The sequence below is a fragment of the Falco cherrug genome, chromosome 13, assembly GCF_023634085.1.
Source record: "Falco cherrug isolate bFalChe1 chromosome 13, bFalChe1.pri, whole genome shotgun sequence".
NCBI lineage: Eukaryota > Metazoa > Chordata > Aves > Falconiformes > Falconidae > Falco > Falco cherrug.
Genome location: NC_073709.1, coordinates 25,439,419 through 25,455,882, shown reverse-complemented (window position 1 = coordinate 25,455,882; position 16,464 = coordinate 25,439,419). Strand labels below are relative to the sequence as shown.

Genomic DNA, 16,464 nt, shown 5'->3' with positions numbered 1-16,464 from the left:
TAGCATAAGGCTGTGCTATCTAGTCACATTTTCTATTTACGGTATACTGTACACAGGTAGTACTGAATTGACTATAAGCTTTATTTTTAGAGAAGCATTTGCCTGTGCAATTTTAAAGACTTACATGATGCCAGAAGAGCACAATTTATCCGATTTAATTTCAAGCAATAATTTAGATGCTTTGTGACTGAGCTAAAGCACACTAAATCTCAGCAGTCAAATTATATAAATGTTAACATGGAAAGCAAAAACATATCTAGTATCTTTTGCCATTGTTGCCATTCTTCCACTCCAACATTGCATCCTGCCTGGAGCTGAAACATCACAGTTCACTGTGCTCTACCCATACAGCATGCACAAGCTGTAGTGAACTGACTTAAGAGCAGGACCGCAATAGCCATAAGCCTTTGAATGAAACCAAGACATTCTCACAAGCTTTATTATCAAATTTTCAAGACTTCTGTCACACCTCAAAGGAGAAAAAAAAAGAAAAAAAACCCCTCTCTTTAGGATGTCCTTTGCTGTAGTTTTTTACCAAAATAATTAAGTATTTAAATATTATCGCTTACAAGCAGCCTAAAAGAAAGTCACAAAACCAAATATCTAAATACATTTCATTTCTTACTGCATGGGATTCACTGTCCACTACAAATTACCACTTACACTGAGAAATTATTCTGGCTAAAATTCAGATGCTGCCCTTACATTTTAAACAGCAGTGACAAGAATTTTATAAATCATGTCATTATACTGCACTGCAGTAGCACCATATAAGCAAGCTCTATTTAAAACTGTAGGTAGAAGGAAGTAACTTTAAGAATATGTTGCCTTCTCAAACACCAGATATTCAAAAATGTCTGGGCAAATGCAGCTGCCAAGCCATAAAAATGAGAGATACTGAGATACAGCACAGAGGAGAAAACACTGTACCCAAAACTGTGTAAGAGCAGAATGGAGGAGGGAAAATTCCACCATTGTATTCCCAGTGTTCCTTCAAGCCCAATCACCCCCCGCCCGCCCCCCGTCCCCCCAGCCCCCCCAAAAAAATATTCAAAACAAGACGAGACTGCTACCTTGAGTCACCATGAAGAAAAGCAGCATTTTAAATTGCCATGTTGACCCATGCCTCTTTCAGGAACCATTCAAGCCTGACAAGCTTCATCAAAAGCATCACTAATGACTTAAGTTCAGCAGTAACAAGTTTCATTAAGTAGATTACCAAGCAGGAAAGAGGCAGAATCTTTCACTTAAAAGTGAGGTAGCCCCCAAGGAAAACAGTCAGAGATAAAATCCTAAGGAAGGGACAATTAGCAAAAGACAATTGCAAATCATTGCCGCTTTCTCCAGTCAGACCACATTAAGCATAATTGAAAACAAGAACATTAAGTAGAGCAAGAAAAGCCACATTTAGTGCAAATTAAAGCAAAACAAATTATAGTGGTGAATACGAGAGACAAGGTAGATGTAATTGAAGTTACAAAGTTTAAGCAAGTAAATTAGTATTCTATATAGTGAAAAAGGTAGCAAACTATGGCTTCAACTTGGCAGTAACCAGAAAGAAGCCATCCACATTGCACTCTTTATTCTCCCTTCTGTTTCGGAACCACACTATGACAGCAGCACTAAGATTGTTTTTGGCAACAGCTCTTGTTAAAACATTACTTTTCAATGGAAAGACAGCCACCAATGAAATCCAGACTACCAGATGTGAACTAAAAGCAGCTTCTGTAATATGAAGGTGTTAGTTATCTTCACCTGATCTTAAAAAAAATAGCCAATATAGAAGACATTTAAAGATAATTTTCAGCCATCCAGGTGAAGGAACAAGTACTTAACAGTTCTGCTAAGGTAAAAAACCTGAAGTTTAAGACAAGGTACATCACTTATGTAACAAAAATCTATTATCTGTTTCAAGTTCTTCGATAGCCTAACTTCACAGACTGTCTTCAAATCCATACAGTAGGATGAAATTTTAAAATTATTCTTTCATTTAAAAGCCTGCTTTAGAACAGGCTTTTGAAGCAGTTAAATTAAAATCCATCACTTTTGCAACAGCATCAAGAATTGACAGCAGAGCAGCAAAATTTGAGTTCCTATCAAGCAGTTTATTTGCACATACAGAAGCAGCAACTTACATTTATAGGAGCAGACTGAATACATCTTATGTAGTGTCATTATAGAGTAAAGCAAACTTTGCTTTGCTCACAGCAAATTACAGGGTTTTTTTAAAAATTCCTGTTACCTGACAAGCAACTGTATTCATACCTGTAGCAAACAGCAAAATGGGCATAGGCAGCTACTATCCAATTGTGGTGGCCAGCTACTATTAGGACTTTCCGTGGGTCCACAGGAAATCCTAAAAAAACCAAAGCTGAAGTCAGTCAAGTGACAGGTATTAGAAGACAAGCAGAGACATCTGTAACAGGATAGAGCTGTCTGCTAAGATATGCAACAGACACTTTGACAATGCAGTTTCTCAAGAAACATTTTCAGCCGGATTCTAGTTAGCAATATTACTCCACACAGTCCTTACAACTATTACAGTTCTTACATGTAAGCAAGACATTTCTCAGTCAATACAATGCAAATCGTTCATAAAGAGAAAGAGGCAAGCAAATTGGTAAAAATTTGAGGATTGTTATCAAATAAGAAGCAATGCTCTCTTTCGTAAAAGCTCTTTCCAAGTAGTTGGTGCAACCCTATATTGTTCCAGACTGTAAAACTGAAATTTCCGGTATGTCAGAATACCTATAGCTCCTCTATTTATTATCCAGTGAGAAAAGCATGCCCATTTCTGGTCTATAACTAGATTAGGTTTGGCAGAAGTGTGGGATGGCACTGGAATCAGTGGTTATGGTACTTCCCTGAGTTACCTCTCAGCATTGATATGCTAAAGAACTAACACCTAAAGATTACATCATCTTCAGCCTCATTTTCCCCAAGACTGCCATAACACAAAGAAGAATCAGCAATTCATATCCAAGGCTTATTTTTATGTTACCTGGATACAGATTCACCTTTTAACATACTCCAGATTTTCCTAACACTGCTACAATTTACACAGTTATAGCAGAAATATGACACTTCTAACAGCATCATTTTGCTTGCAAAGTCAAAAGCTGGAAAATTACCAAATTCAAGCCCATCTTATTTACAAATTTTTTAGAATTTTATATGGAAAGTACATAGTCAAACAACTGAAGACTATCTTTACTCTAAAAACCTGACTCTTGCAGGGCAAGAAACACACCAGGAGCAAGAAAAAGGCGCAAGAGCAGGAAGGAGGTCCTGAACAAAGACCAGACACTAGTCTGTCTGGTTTTTTTATCACATCTTTAGCAGTGCAAGGCATTTGTCTAAGGGGCCATACTAAGACTGCATGAAGAACTTTGATTTGCTTCTCAGCCTCATGTCTTGATTGTGCAGCAGTGAGCCTTAAATACCGTACAGGAAGTAGTGGTTAATTAAGTATTCAGCCATTTTAAGATAAGGCAAACATAGAATAACAGACTGAAACCAGAAATAGTCACTCAGGTTTTATTTCCCAGTGACAATCAGCTTTTCAATTTATTTTGGTTTTAAAACTGACATTCCTCACCCAGTCTGACTGTACCTTCCCCAGTACCAGCAAGTGTAGGCTGGACACCACCTCCATGAATCTCACTCTCAGAGCAGTTTTGACCAGTTCTAACATCAGTCAGCGGCCCAGCAGTGTTATTTATTTTACGATTGGGAATGCCTATAAAAGAAAAAGAGATGTTTTGTTCCGCTCCATAAACTTTAGTGATATAACAGATATTCATTCACTTCCAAAACACAGGATTAATACTTCTGCATTTTGACCTAAAGTCTAATTCAACTGCTATAAGAATTCGGCAATATCGTAACACTGAAACAGAAAATGCTTTTGCTCTCTGTGTTGACATTCACAATTTAAGGAGCTATCTTCAAAAATCTTGTCAACGATTGGCTAGGTATCCCCTAGACTTCAGGTTAACACATGAACTGCATCCATCTCTAGAGAGAAGAAAAATCTAAGTACTCATATCGTTAAGATAAGGTCATTTGTGGGGATCTGTCATCTAGACACACGACACGTAACTGTACCGTCCAAAAGAAGAAAGCACTCCATGCTGGTAACATTTAACCGAAACATAGTTGAAGAACCCCTACTCGAGTCTACTACCAAACACAGCCTGCTTAGTAATAATGTGCCACAACTCCCTCCCTGCCCAGTACTCTAAACATGCCGTTTCATACAGCATACGGATAAAAGCCTTGCTTTTGAATCAGAACCATGTTTGATTCAACTGTTCATCTCAATCTTTCCATAAGAAAGCCTTCTCGGGACAGTTTAACCACCAATAGCCCCCACAGACTAAAGCAATAAGTGACCACAAGCAACATTATACCATGAATACAAAAATACCTGGAGGAGGCAGGTAGCCATGAAAAAGGACGCTCCCACAAGATGAGCGTTCCAGTTCTTCACATAGTAGCAATCTTCTTACTAAGGAGGAAAACAAGATATGACCACAGCTTTCACTTCCCCGGAAACATTACGTTATTTCAAATAACCTGCTGTAACAGTTTTGAAAATCTTCAGGGTCACAACTGTCCAGGAATTATTTATAAGTGGGTCATTACTACAGTAATAAACATGAGATGACTTCATATTTAAAAAGCAGGAGTTACCTAAAGGGGTGATTCCATAGAATTCAGCTTCATGCCTGAGAACATTAATACTGACTCCCCTAGAGAAAGAGAAAACACAACAGAAAACAAGGACAAAGTGAGTCAACACCCTGAATATTCATACTTGCATATAACTAGACACTGCACAACATGAACAAGGTACTTACTGGTTTACAGAATTACCACCAAATGCATTCAACATGCTGATGTTTGAGATTTCTAAGTGATCTTAATATTAATTACCATTCATTAAAATAAGGATCCAGAAACAATAAAGAAATACATTGCCAGAAGTGGTTAAAATTACAAGAATCCACTAACAAAACACAATGCTACCATTTCTGCCTCTACCATGCCGTACATAGACTCTAGACATGGCCCCAGATCTACCAGGGAGCAGAGTCATATACTAGGCACCCAACTAGAAGAGTAAACTGAAAAATCATCATTTGATAGTGTTCTAATGCATCTGATCAAATTAATTTTCACTTGAAATACTTAGAACTTCTTACCGTAAGTCCAATTCCTTTGTGCGAAGAAAATTTAAAATGGGTGCAAATGCCGCTGGATCTCGATCAATAAATATCTGCAAAGAAAAATTGCTGTACTTCAGCATTACTATGGAACAACCGTCAACTAAAATGCTTTTTTATGCTGTGCACAGGAAAGAGGACTTGAAGATGAGGCAGTCGGCAGATGAACACAACCCAAAGTTTTTTGACCTCTGCTTTGCTCTCGTTATTCTTCTACCATCCACTAATTCAACATTCTTAAAAGACTTATATAAAAAAAACCGCTGCAAATAAAGAACACGATTGTTAAGTGCCACCTAAGTTCTAGTCTCCACAAAGGTCAATGGGTGCCCTCAATTTCTATCATGTATTCAGGATGCGGTAAATGTAATAAGATATCAAGGTAAGTTAAAAAAAAAAAAAAAGTCTAAAATCAAGTCAATTACCATTACAACTACTTCTACACTTTTAGCAAAGTACTTGTGTGCTTTACTATCACTCAACCACATTGCTATAACTATAGTTTCCCATTTAAGAATATCATAAACACAGACTGAAACATCCATTTTGCTATCTGTATTTGCCAACAAAAGCTACGTTTCCATGTCCGGATTTACTCAACTACATATGCAATAGCTATCTAACGAAAATTACACCTCTCTCCGCAATACAGCAATTAGCAGTTTTTCTGTTCTTAAAAAAAAAAAAAAAGTACAGTTGCTGCCTCCGCATTGTCTGTACAATGCAGAATGAGCACAAAAATATGCACATTATTCCAGTTTCATCTATCTTGGAATGAAGATGAGAATCAAGAAACCCACAGATGTCACCAATTTTCATGGAAGTTTACACTGACTCAGGCAGCGTAACTCCCACTAGCATCCACACTGAATAAACCTAACTGAAAGCATAACATTAAACTAATGAGTTATCAGTAGGTTTATTACTTACAGCACCAGTTTCGTCCTTCAGTGTTGAAATTCTTCCACTCAGCAAACTGCAACACAGGAAATCGTCATTAAGTGTCCCTCAGAAATGTACTACACAAATACAAGACATCAACACTCTCAATCAGTTTGCTCTTTTTGTGTAGTCAGTTGCATTTTCATAAAACAGAGCAGCTGAGCAAAGAAACCCGCCTTGGTAAGGCAGAATGCTCCAGAGGTGCAGGGTGAAGGATCTCTCCTGAACAAAGAGGCAGTGCGTGCACACCTAAGGAAAAGCTAAGAGCTGCATCATAAGGACCCTCAGATTCTCAAACAGACACAAGGCCTTAGCCTGAAAGGATGGAAAAGTTTTCCCAGGCACCCAGAGGGCTGCGTAGTTTGTTACAATCTAGTAAATCAGTAAAAGCTGCTTAAGTTAAAAGGAAGAGTAAACAATCCATTCTGCAAGGACTTCCGGGGCAAGAATGGGGTGGATGAATTTTTACACAATTCCACTTCAAAGTTTCTCTCCCATCAGATCAAAGTACTTTTGTTCCAGATCCATGGAAAATGCAATGCCAAAACTTTTTTTTTTTTTTTTTTTTTTTACACAGATAAGAAACACACTAACATCAACAGTTTTATTACAAGATTACATCTTAGTCTGGATGACAATTATCTCTGAAATTTTCCAGTACTGGATGACTTTCAGAAGAACCTCCTTAGATAGTCTATTTAGTATGAAGACTGGGGAATAGCATTAGACTTCCTCTTTGTGCCTTTCCTTCCCTGCCTCAAAGAAGGTGACATTTCCCTGGCACTCCATTCATCTAAACATTTCAGCAAACCAGGAGCAGATAACGCTGCCTGTCTACGTCGGCTGCCAGGCTTTTATTGGGAAAGAAATCTAGAGTACAAAACCTAAATGTAATGAAGCAAAATTGCCAGCCTTTAGGTCTTCTTTTAAGTGTTTAGGATTAACTGGGATGATAGAGGTACAGCAACTACAGCACAAAATTACTAGGGCACAAACAGTAGGCAGCACAACCTATAGAAGTAGTAATGGTAGAGACATAAAAGTTAGCAGAAGGGTGTTCAATAATTCAACAGCTCCTGTACCACAAGTTAAAACTCTCAAAACTTTTGAGTTAATTCAGGGTACAGCAATAACTCAAAAACCATAAAAGGCAGTGCTGCTGTGTATGGTCAATAAGATCACAAGTGGTAATATAGTAACAGACTTAGTGGCATCTCCCTTTCCTGTAGATTTGGAGCCTTATTTCCACAACATCTGAGAAGTGACAACTGTTCAGCACATATGAGCTGCCATAGCATCATTCAAGACAGAAGATGCCTTTTGGGTAACAGCTCATTTCAAATGAATCTGTCTCATTACTTGAAATAGGGGGGAAAGCATTAAGGAATAAAGACATTATTTATGGCAGAAATTAACAACTAAGTATATATATATATATTTTTAATGACTGTTAATTTGTCTTTGTTTCATGTGATGATATATTACAAATACCTTGAAAAAAAGGAGTCTGGGATCCACATCAGTGTTTGTCTTGAAGTGCTGAACCTAAGAAACCAAAGTTAACAAATTTAGAATCAGCTGTAAAATTGGAAGGAAGTCTGCTTTATCCAGATTCTTTGACTTCTCCCATAAAGCTGATATCAAACAGGTTTGGGAAGTTTAAGATCTGCGCATCTGTACAAAGTCAAAGAGGTTGCACATTATTTGCACAGATTGTCCTTAAGCATAAAGCAGGACTGCCCAGAGACCCTAAAGTGTCATTCTTTAAATGTTTATAACACACCATCCCAAACATCCCACATTTTCTGGTTCTCATACTTTGTCAACATTAATGCTTGACAAAACACACAAAAACAAACCAGAAAAATCACAGGCACACAAAAAACAGCCACTAAAATACAAGTTAATCGACAATGTGCTACTTTTGTCATTAACTGCATGTTACTCTTACTTAGGACTCAAAGGGTGCTACGCTGTACGCTGCAAAAGACTACAATGAGCTTCAAGTTAATATTCTACAATAAATTTAAGTATTTGCCATTTGGGTCCTCTTAGGGGCATCCAATAGCAGTAGCAGTTAAAAGAAAAAGTATTAACTCCAGATCATATTATGAAATAATACAAATTATAGTATTATTTCTGATGCCAGATGGTATTTTACGTAATAAATAACTAAGAACTCTTTTATCCTTCTTCTGATTTTGATTTAACATGAAGAAAGAGAACTGGATTGGCAGCTTGGACAAGGAGGTCGTGCTCTGCCTCAGCTCTCTGACTGTACATATCCTCTAACTAGTACCATGAATAAGAAACCTTTGCTGACCTCTTCATTAATGGGAATCAAAAAAGGAAAGGCAGAAGTAAAATTCCATGGTAACTTTCTACATAGTAGAGGAATACATTACAAAATATTGTCTGAATAAAAGCACTTAACCATCGTTTATCCAGTTTTCACTGCTTGTATTTTCCAGTTTTAGAGAGAAAGATGTAAACAAAAAGTATTACTTTATACCCCTTAAGAGGCAGAAACACAAAGGCTATATGGAACTACCACTGTGCATAAGATGTGGATTGCGTAGCTGCTCGCTGCAAGCAAACAATGATAAATTTGTTCTTAGCAGAAAATCTACAGTGTAAGTGTTCTAAGCAGAAACATGCACAAAGAAACCAAAAAATTAGAGAATCAAAGTCGTTTGATATTTAAATGTAAAATGACTTCTAAGTATGTTTGCAGTTTTACACAGCTTTTATCATCAGTAATACAGATCACTACCCCTATGTACTTTTAAGAGTAAGGGATGGTTCAGAAGATGTTCCAGAAGAAGCCACCACACAACAAGGACATGAAAAGACCCACCAACCAATTCCATGTTTGTGTCCTTGCAACATTATCAGTGGGTTTAGATAGCACAAGCATTTTCTGTCTGTGACTTAGCACTGTGGTACCAGTTTAGTAAGCAATACCCCATATTAATGCATACTTTAAAACTTTTAATACCTATACATTAGTCTGTGTAAACAATGGGACAGAGTCCTCCTTTTCAGGATACAGAAAGAAGCTTAGCTAGCAAAATTTACGTGTGCATCTGCAGCTCCATGCAGTGGTCAGAAATACGTTGTATCAGGAAAATTAGGCAAACCCAGTGCAATCGCCTCAAATACCCTCAAGCAGGTGGCAGCCTACCCTTATTTTACAGAAAATAACAGGCAAATGGAAACATACACGCTAAGTGTCAGTTACAAAACAACCATTTTCGTAGTCTATTGCACTTGCAGCGTTATCTTATAACCAGAGGGAGATAAAGCGTCAAGAGAATTCACTACATTTGTTACAGTAATTTCTGTGAATGTTAACTTGCAAGAGGCTTGTGCTCCCAGCAAAGGAATCCACAGAAGCTGAGACCTGGAACTGTTGGAGCAACCATGCCCAACAGACAAGCTCTGGCAGTCCCAGGGAGCAGTGGTATCCTCGTGTCTGAACATGGAAAGCTGGGGACTTTGTACTAGTTGCTCAAAGTATAACTGCTGTCAGAGACAGAGGAGAATGCCAATTTCCTCTTCTCATACAACCCTACAAACAAACCTGTTTCAGGTTTCTAGTAAGGGTAACAGGAACTAAAGAGAAGAAAATGTGTATAGTATCCCACACTCCCTCATTTGCTGTCCAGATAACTCACTCCACCAGCAGCTTTGAGTAACCTGCCCTTTGCAAGCTGAAAAACCTGCCTCAGATAATTTTTTTCACAGAATATAAGCACTACATGAGAAGCTGAACTTGCAAAAGACCAAAACCTCTTACACTGAGGTACTAGTGTACATTGTCTCTCTATTAAAAGGGGAATGTCCATGCACACATTTCTTACTCCTCACATCCAAATTATATCCATTGACCAGAATCTAGACCTTCGACCAGAAATGAAATATATACAAATGTTAAGTTTACCTTATTCTTCATACTTTTTTGTGTAGGGAAGCCCTCTGCGGATCTGCATTTCTTCCCCAGTTTATGCCCTGTACATGCCCTGATTCATGCTGTTCTCTGCAGATGCGTGTAATAAGATCTATTTAAAATTATGAGACTGAAGCATCTTTGCAATTCCACTTGTAACAAAAACCTAGAAGATGAACTGGCCTTAATTTCAGAGGCAGAGTTCACTGAAGAACCTTATTCAGTATAACACAAAATTTGGTCCAAGCCAACGTCAAAATTATCCTGAAAGCACCATTATAGTTGAAGTTTTGCATAGGCAAGTTACAAGCTGTTTTTCTCTGGGCTGAGCCAGGTTCTTAATGTCTTCTCATAAAACAGAAATTCTGCATCGATTTTTATGGCACCCTCCTTTAAAAAAGGCTGCAGCATACAATTTAGTTATAAGAACAAGTTCATCTTCAGGGTAATGCAAGAAAATTCCTAAAATAGTAGCAGTAGTTCCTACTACTTATAGCTGGTTTCACGTCACACACAGGCTCGGGAAGACACACCAGTTTCCACTAGCTATGGCAATCCAAACGATTTCACGCCTGAGCATGTCAACAGGAACATTTGCACTATTTATTACACAGATCCTGACCACAGCTGCCCCAGTTCTCTCCCTCAGCCTGCCAAAATGTCTACGCATGCCATCTTCCATGCCTCCAGCGTACATCTGAACACAATACAGCTCTTTATTCTGGCTGACAGCAGCAGCAGCACACCAACCTCTTCACTACCTCCGTCTCTGAGGCTGCCAGACAGACCGGTCACTGGCAGCCCAGGGGTCTCTCCTGAAGCAGCAGTACACCCCCAGAGCTCGCAAGCACATACGTAGATACCCCCGAGGCTGCAGCTGCAGGGGGGCACCCCGCGGGCCCGCCACCACCCTCCGTTCTGCCGCCAGGTGCCCGCCGGCCCCCTCCCCTGCAGCGCGCCAGGGACACCGGCCGGGCCCTCCCGGAGGCAGCGCCGGGCCTGCAGCACCACGGCCGCGTCCCACCGCCGCCCGCCCGCACGGAGCGGCTGACGGGCCGGGCCGGCCCAGCCCCGGGCATGGCCGGGCAGCGCCTCCCTTCGGGCACGGCCCCGGCAGGGACCTCCCCGCTTCAGCGGTCCCCTCCGCTTCGCTGCCCTGCGGTCCGCGCCGGCCACCTCCCGCCGCCCCGCGGGACCGCAGCGGCCCCGCCGGCTGGACCCGGGGCCTGGCCCCTCCGCTCGGCGGCCTCCGCAGCCTCGCTCACCTGGTGCCGCCCACGTTGAGCTGGATGATCTCCCCGCTCCCGGCGCCAGCGAAGCCTCCGCCGTTCCCCGCCATCTTCCCCGCCGCCTGCTCCAGCCGGCGCCCGCCGCCGCCTCCCGCCGCCGCCGGAACCTCGGGGTCGAGAGCAGCAGCGGCGGGGCAAGGCGGAGGCGGCGGCGGGGAGGGAGGAGGCGGGGGATCAGCCAGCGGGCCCGCGAAGCCCTCTGCGGCTGCCGACGGCCCGGGCAGGGTCAGCGCCCGGCCAGACCGCGGCCCCGCCGGCGCCCCGCCGCTCAGGCCCGGCCAGGCCGCGCCGCCTCCCCGCTCCGAGCGGAAAATGCCATGGCAACGCGACAGCACCTGCGGGAGGGCGGCCGGCGCGGGCCAAAACACCCCGGACCCTTCGCGGAACGAGGCCGGCTGCGAGGAGGCGGGGACCCCCCCGCGGCGGCAGCAGCGGCGGCGGCGGGAGTTGGTCAACACCCCCCGGGGGAAGGGGCGCGCCCGGAAGGGGCCGTGTGCGGCCGGGTGGCGCGGCGGGGCGGGCCGGCGGCGCGGCGGGGCCGGGCTGGGCAGGTGAGCGGGGCGGGGCGGCCGCCAGGGGTGAGGCGGGGCGGGCCCGGCCCGGGCTGTGCTGCGCGGCCCCGGCTGCGGCGCCGCACCTGGAGCAGAAGGAGCCCGAGGGCGGAGGTCGTGCCCGCTGCGTTGTTGGGCGCGGGCGGCAGCTGCCGATGACGCCCCCCGGTGCCAGCGACCCCCGCGGACTACGGGGCCGCAGCCAGCGCGGCCCCGGGACTGGGCCTGCCGCCCGCGGGCGGGCCGGGCCGGGCACAGCGCGCCGCCGGTGGGCGCTGGCGGCCGGCACCGACCCGGAACATTCCCTGGAAATGCGGCGGGAAGGCGGCGGCCGCACAGTGGGGTTCAAAGCGTGGGCTGCAGCCCACTGTCGTTAATCAAATTCTCCACTGATTAAAGAGAAAAAATAGTAGATGCTACAGATGTGAGGCCGCAGTGCGGTTTGAGGAAGAAATCTGTCACAGCAAGTGAGAGAAAACTGCCGAAATACGTGACACTGTGGCTAGCAAAGGAAGTCATAAAATCGTGGTTTAAAGTTGTGAGGGTAGGCTTGATGATTAATTTCTCCCCTCAAACAAGGAGAGGAATGAGCAAATATGAGCCCACTATTTTTAAGTGAAATTTTCCTAGAGACTGAAAACCCACCCAGCAGATCCACGCCCTGTTTAAACCTAATGTTTTTCTGCAAGGACACACGGATAGAGCTGAAGCATGCTCAAAAATTGTATTTTGAAAATGCTGGGAGAGTTCTGGGACTAGCCTAGGAACAAACTGCTTGAAGTTACCTGGCCACTCCCTCGCTCACTTACCTTGGAAATTCAAGTTTTATACCTCTAGTCGTATCACAGAGCCAAACTGACCAGAGCTATGAAGATACCTTTGCCAGGCAGGGAAATACTTGGGAGAAATTAATTCACTATCACAAGGCCCTCTTGCTACCACAGAGAAACATGCAGCCATTTGGGGCTTCTTGGGCTAATTGGCTAACCAGCACAGTTATTAAGCTTCGGCAGGGAGCTCATGAATACTTCTATAATGTGTCCTGTATGTTGGTGCAGACGCTTCTACAGTATCTTCTCCCTACAGCCTAAGGTGTAAAGAAAATTTAAAAGCAGCTGAATGTGTCACCAAGCCCTAGACCTTCAGGCCTTTCTGTACGCTTTGTAGTCTGGCTGTAGTTTGAGTTTCTTTTTGGACTCAAGAAGAGCCGCACTTTAAGATTTCTTCTGAGTTGTCTTCTGCTTCCCTGGAGTAAACAATAGCAAATAAAAAACGTTCAGGTGTACTGTCAGGGAGAGAAGGAAATTGAACTTCCTCTCCCATGTCCTGGGGCAATCTTCTAACTATTAAAGTATTGGATAAGAGTGGGACAGCCTATTTCTTTTCTTGTATTTGGAAGGAAGACCGCCACTCCCTACTTTGACCCATCAGCTTTTAAAAGAAAAATTTAAGACAGAGAGGGCTTGAGGCTGTGGATCATGCTTGGAAACCATACCACTGTGGAAAGAATCTGTGCAGAAGACCTGCACCTGTCCTCAGTGTTTCCTATGGGTCGAGTGGCTGCTCATTCAGGCAGTTGACTGAAAGATCACTTTCTGCATGCCTAATTCAATCATGTTTCATAAGGCGTCTAATAGCTTAGGTAGTCAAGGACTATAAATTGCGGAGTGACTGGCCACATGTGTTAAAGAAATGGCACTGTAACCATTGTGTATATAAATGCTTCTGTGGCCCAGCTTGCTTATATCTCTTGAAAAATATCTTGGGCTTCTAAATCACGTTTGCCACTGTTGTGGTGTAACCCCAGCTGGCAGCTAAGTACTATGGAGCCACTCACCAACTCCCCCACCCCGATGGGATGGGGAGGAGAATGAGAAAAAGGTGAAAGTTGTGGGTTGAGATAAAAACAGTTTAATAACTGAAACAAAGTAAAATACAATAATAACAACAATTGTAATGAAAAGGAGAGAGAAAGAGAGAGGAATAAAACCCAAGGGAAAAAACCCTCAAGTGATGCACAATGCAGTTGCTCACCGTCCACTGACAGATGCCCAGACAGTCCCTGAGCAGCAATCAGCAGCCCCCGGCCAGCTCCCCCCGGTTTGTATACTGAACATGACATTCTATGGTATGGAATATCCCTTTGGCTAGCTCTGGTCAGCTGTCCTGGCTCTGCTCCCTCCCTGCTTCTTGTCCACTTGCTCACTGGCAGAGCATGGGAAACTGAAAAGTCCTTGATTGAGTGTAAGCACTACTTTGTAACAACTAAAACATCGGTGTGTTAATCAACATCATTCTCATATTAAATCCAAAATTCATAATTGTACCATCTATTAAGAAGAGAATTAACTCTATCCCAGCTGAAACCAGGACAGCCTCACAATGCCTAAATAACATTAAATTTAAGATTTGCTGCCTCTTAAATAAAATGTAAACACATTGGCATTTTTATTTGATTCATGAAAATCACTCCAGGAAGATGTGAGACAATCAGCTGTGCATTGATCCGTCCTGTAACAGCTGCAGTCCTCAAACACTTCCACTAGATGCCTCTATTGTTTTTGAAGTAAACTTCCAAAATGTAATTCCTGTTTAGTCTAACCATTTAAGGCATATTCTCAAGGCTATTTCTCTTGATGTCGCAATTAAAGTACACCATTTGCAATAATAAAAAAAAATAAATCCCAAGCTCATTTCAAACCACACATCACATCAGTGTTATACAATATTAATATAGAAAGCAACTTTGTGTTGCTAGTTTGTATGATGTTTTTATTAATTCAATTAAAAAAAAACCTGTCAGAAAAGTGTTACCTGTGGCACTATGCAAAAAATTAGTCATCAGAATTAAATATACATGCTTCTGAGTGATGATTGTATGGTTTAGGAAATAAGGAGGCACATGCAACAGATTATTGGTTATGCAGTGGGGCACATTGTCATTTGATGTGTTTAATTGCAACAATCCAAGGTAAGAGTACAAGGAAGGGTTTCTTACTCACTTTTTTCCGTTTGCGTATGAGTACAGTTTTCTTGTGGAACATCCTGTTTTCTGGCCAAGAAGCTAATTATTCCATTCAAAAGAAGGCAAATTTTGCTCTATAAATTGCGTTCAAGAGACACCTCCCAATGGTATGATTGCCCTTAAGCTACTTAAAATACAATTTTAGGTAGGGATTGCTACTCTTTGGCATGTTTGCCAGGTACCTGTTTTGCAAAATTATTAACTGAGAAACAATTTGGCTCCCAGGCAGCCAAAGGAAGTTAGGTAATAAATTCCTTCTCTGCCTCCTCAGCAGCTCCATAGTGAGGGATATTTTGCTCCACCCTGGACAGGCTCCCTTCTGATCACTTACACCAACGCTAAGTACAGTGCAGCAGTCTGTGCAATACTACAGAGTGGCTGGATACCAATTCCTGAGATATATTTTTAGCTGTTTATATCAAGCCTAAGTCAGACCTTTTTCTTCTTTTTATTTTTCATAGCATCCAGTTTGGAAAACCAATTAAGTGCTTTGGAAGTGAAGAAGCATTTAATTTTGGTGATGATATAACATGTTACATTATTATTGTCTGTGAGCCCATTTTAAAGTAAAAGGCACTTTGCATATTTGAGGGGAGGGGGAGTCTCTCAGCAATTTAAAGTCCCCATCAGTTTGTTTAGCTGTTTTCTCACAAAATGTGAGAACTTTGTGGCAGGGATCTTGTCTCTGTATCTTGGAGCCTCACCGATACAGCCACTCTGGGAAATAATACTATGAGTCACTAGGACCAATAGTGCATGCTCAGTTTTCCCCCAGCTTTGCTTACAGTTACTTAGCTTGAAGGGTCTGAAGTTTGAAGGTACTCACTTAATAGCTGAAGTCCAATAAAGAGTACTGGAATAACTTGAAATAGGCCACAGGGGAGGGAAGAAGCTCATGGGACTAGGTGGAGTATGCATTTCTTCGTTCCTGAACATATGGATGTTGCTTGCAAATTGGGAAACAACCTTCCTTTTCAGCTCCAGAAGCAGTGCTGCACAGTGGGTGGCTACCAAGGATGTTCCCTTTACCCAGAGCAGCTCCACCCCGCAGCCAAATAAAAGGGATGTTGGTAGAAATGTCTATAAAGGCCTTTTTCCCCCCTCTTAAAATACAATGAAGGGAAAGGATACAATAGACACAGAATCAAGTCAAAAGCAGCTTCCTAAAAGGGGAGGAAAGATTCTGCAACATCCTGTAAAGAACTGTGTATCCAAGTCTGCTGAATCCCTGGAAAATTCTTAAAACTTTCATTTTCAGAAAATAAGTCTTAAAATCTTAGTGTTTAACAAGTCTGGGGGAGATTACTATTATGCTCCAGCATAGCATTTGTTCTCAGTTACCAAGCGTGGGATGTCCTCTAGTCCTGCTGCAGGACTCTGCTGAGTTCTGCTCCCTGGAGGGCTGCCGGGACAGTGTGCCACCCAAAAGCTTTTCTTTCAGAGTTTCTGCAGTTGGTTTTTTTCCCTGCTAAAACGAGAA

The 16,464-nt window shown here is 42.5% G+C and overlaps 1 protein-coding gene across 2 annotated transcripts in view; it reads right to left on the bottom strand.

Moving 5' to 3' along the window:
* KCTD3 (potassium channel tetramerization domain containing 3) overlaps window positions 1-12,297 on the bottom strand; it is a 28,826-nt gene extending 16,529 nt beyond the window's left edge. Inside the window, exons 1-8 of one of the 2 annotated variants that reach the window (XM_055725921.1) lie at window positions 11,385-12,297; window positions 7,662-7,715; window positions 6,159-6,204; window positions 5,208-5,281; window positions 4,696-4,754; window positions 4,430-4,510; window positions 3,614-3,739; window positions 2,266-2,356 (exon numbers count right to left, since the gene is read on the bottom strand). In XM_055725921.1, the coding sequence (XP_055581896.1) occupies window positions 2,266-2,356; window positions 3,614-3,739; window positions 4,430-4,510; window positions 4,696-4,754; window positions 5,208-5,281; window positions 6,159-6,204; window positions 7,662-7,715; window positions 11,385-11,458 (605 nt within the window). In that variant the 5' untranslated portion in view covers window positions 11,459-12,297. Of the gene's footprint in view, window positions 1-2,265; window positions 2,357-3,598; window positions 3,740-4,429; window positions 4,511-4,695; window positions 4,755-5,207; window positions 5,282-6,158; window positions 6,205-7,661; window positions 7,716-11,384 lie in introns of both variants that reach the window. The other variant, XM_055725920.1, reaches the window with a different exon arrangement.
* Between the last annotated feature and the right edge of the window lie 4,167 nt (window positions 12,298-16,464).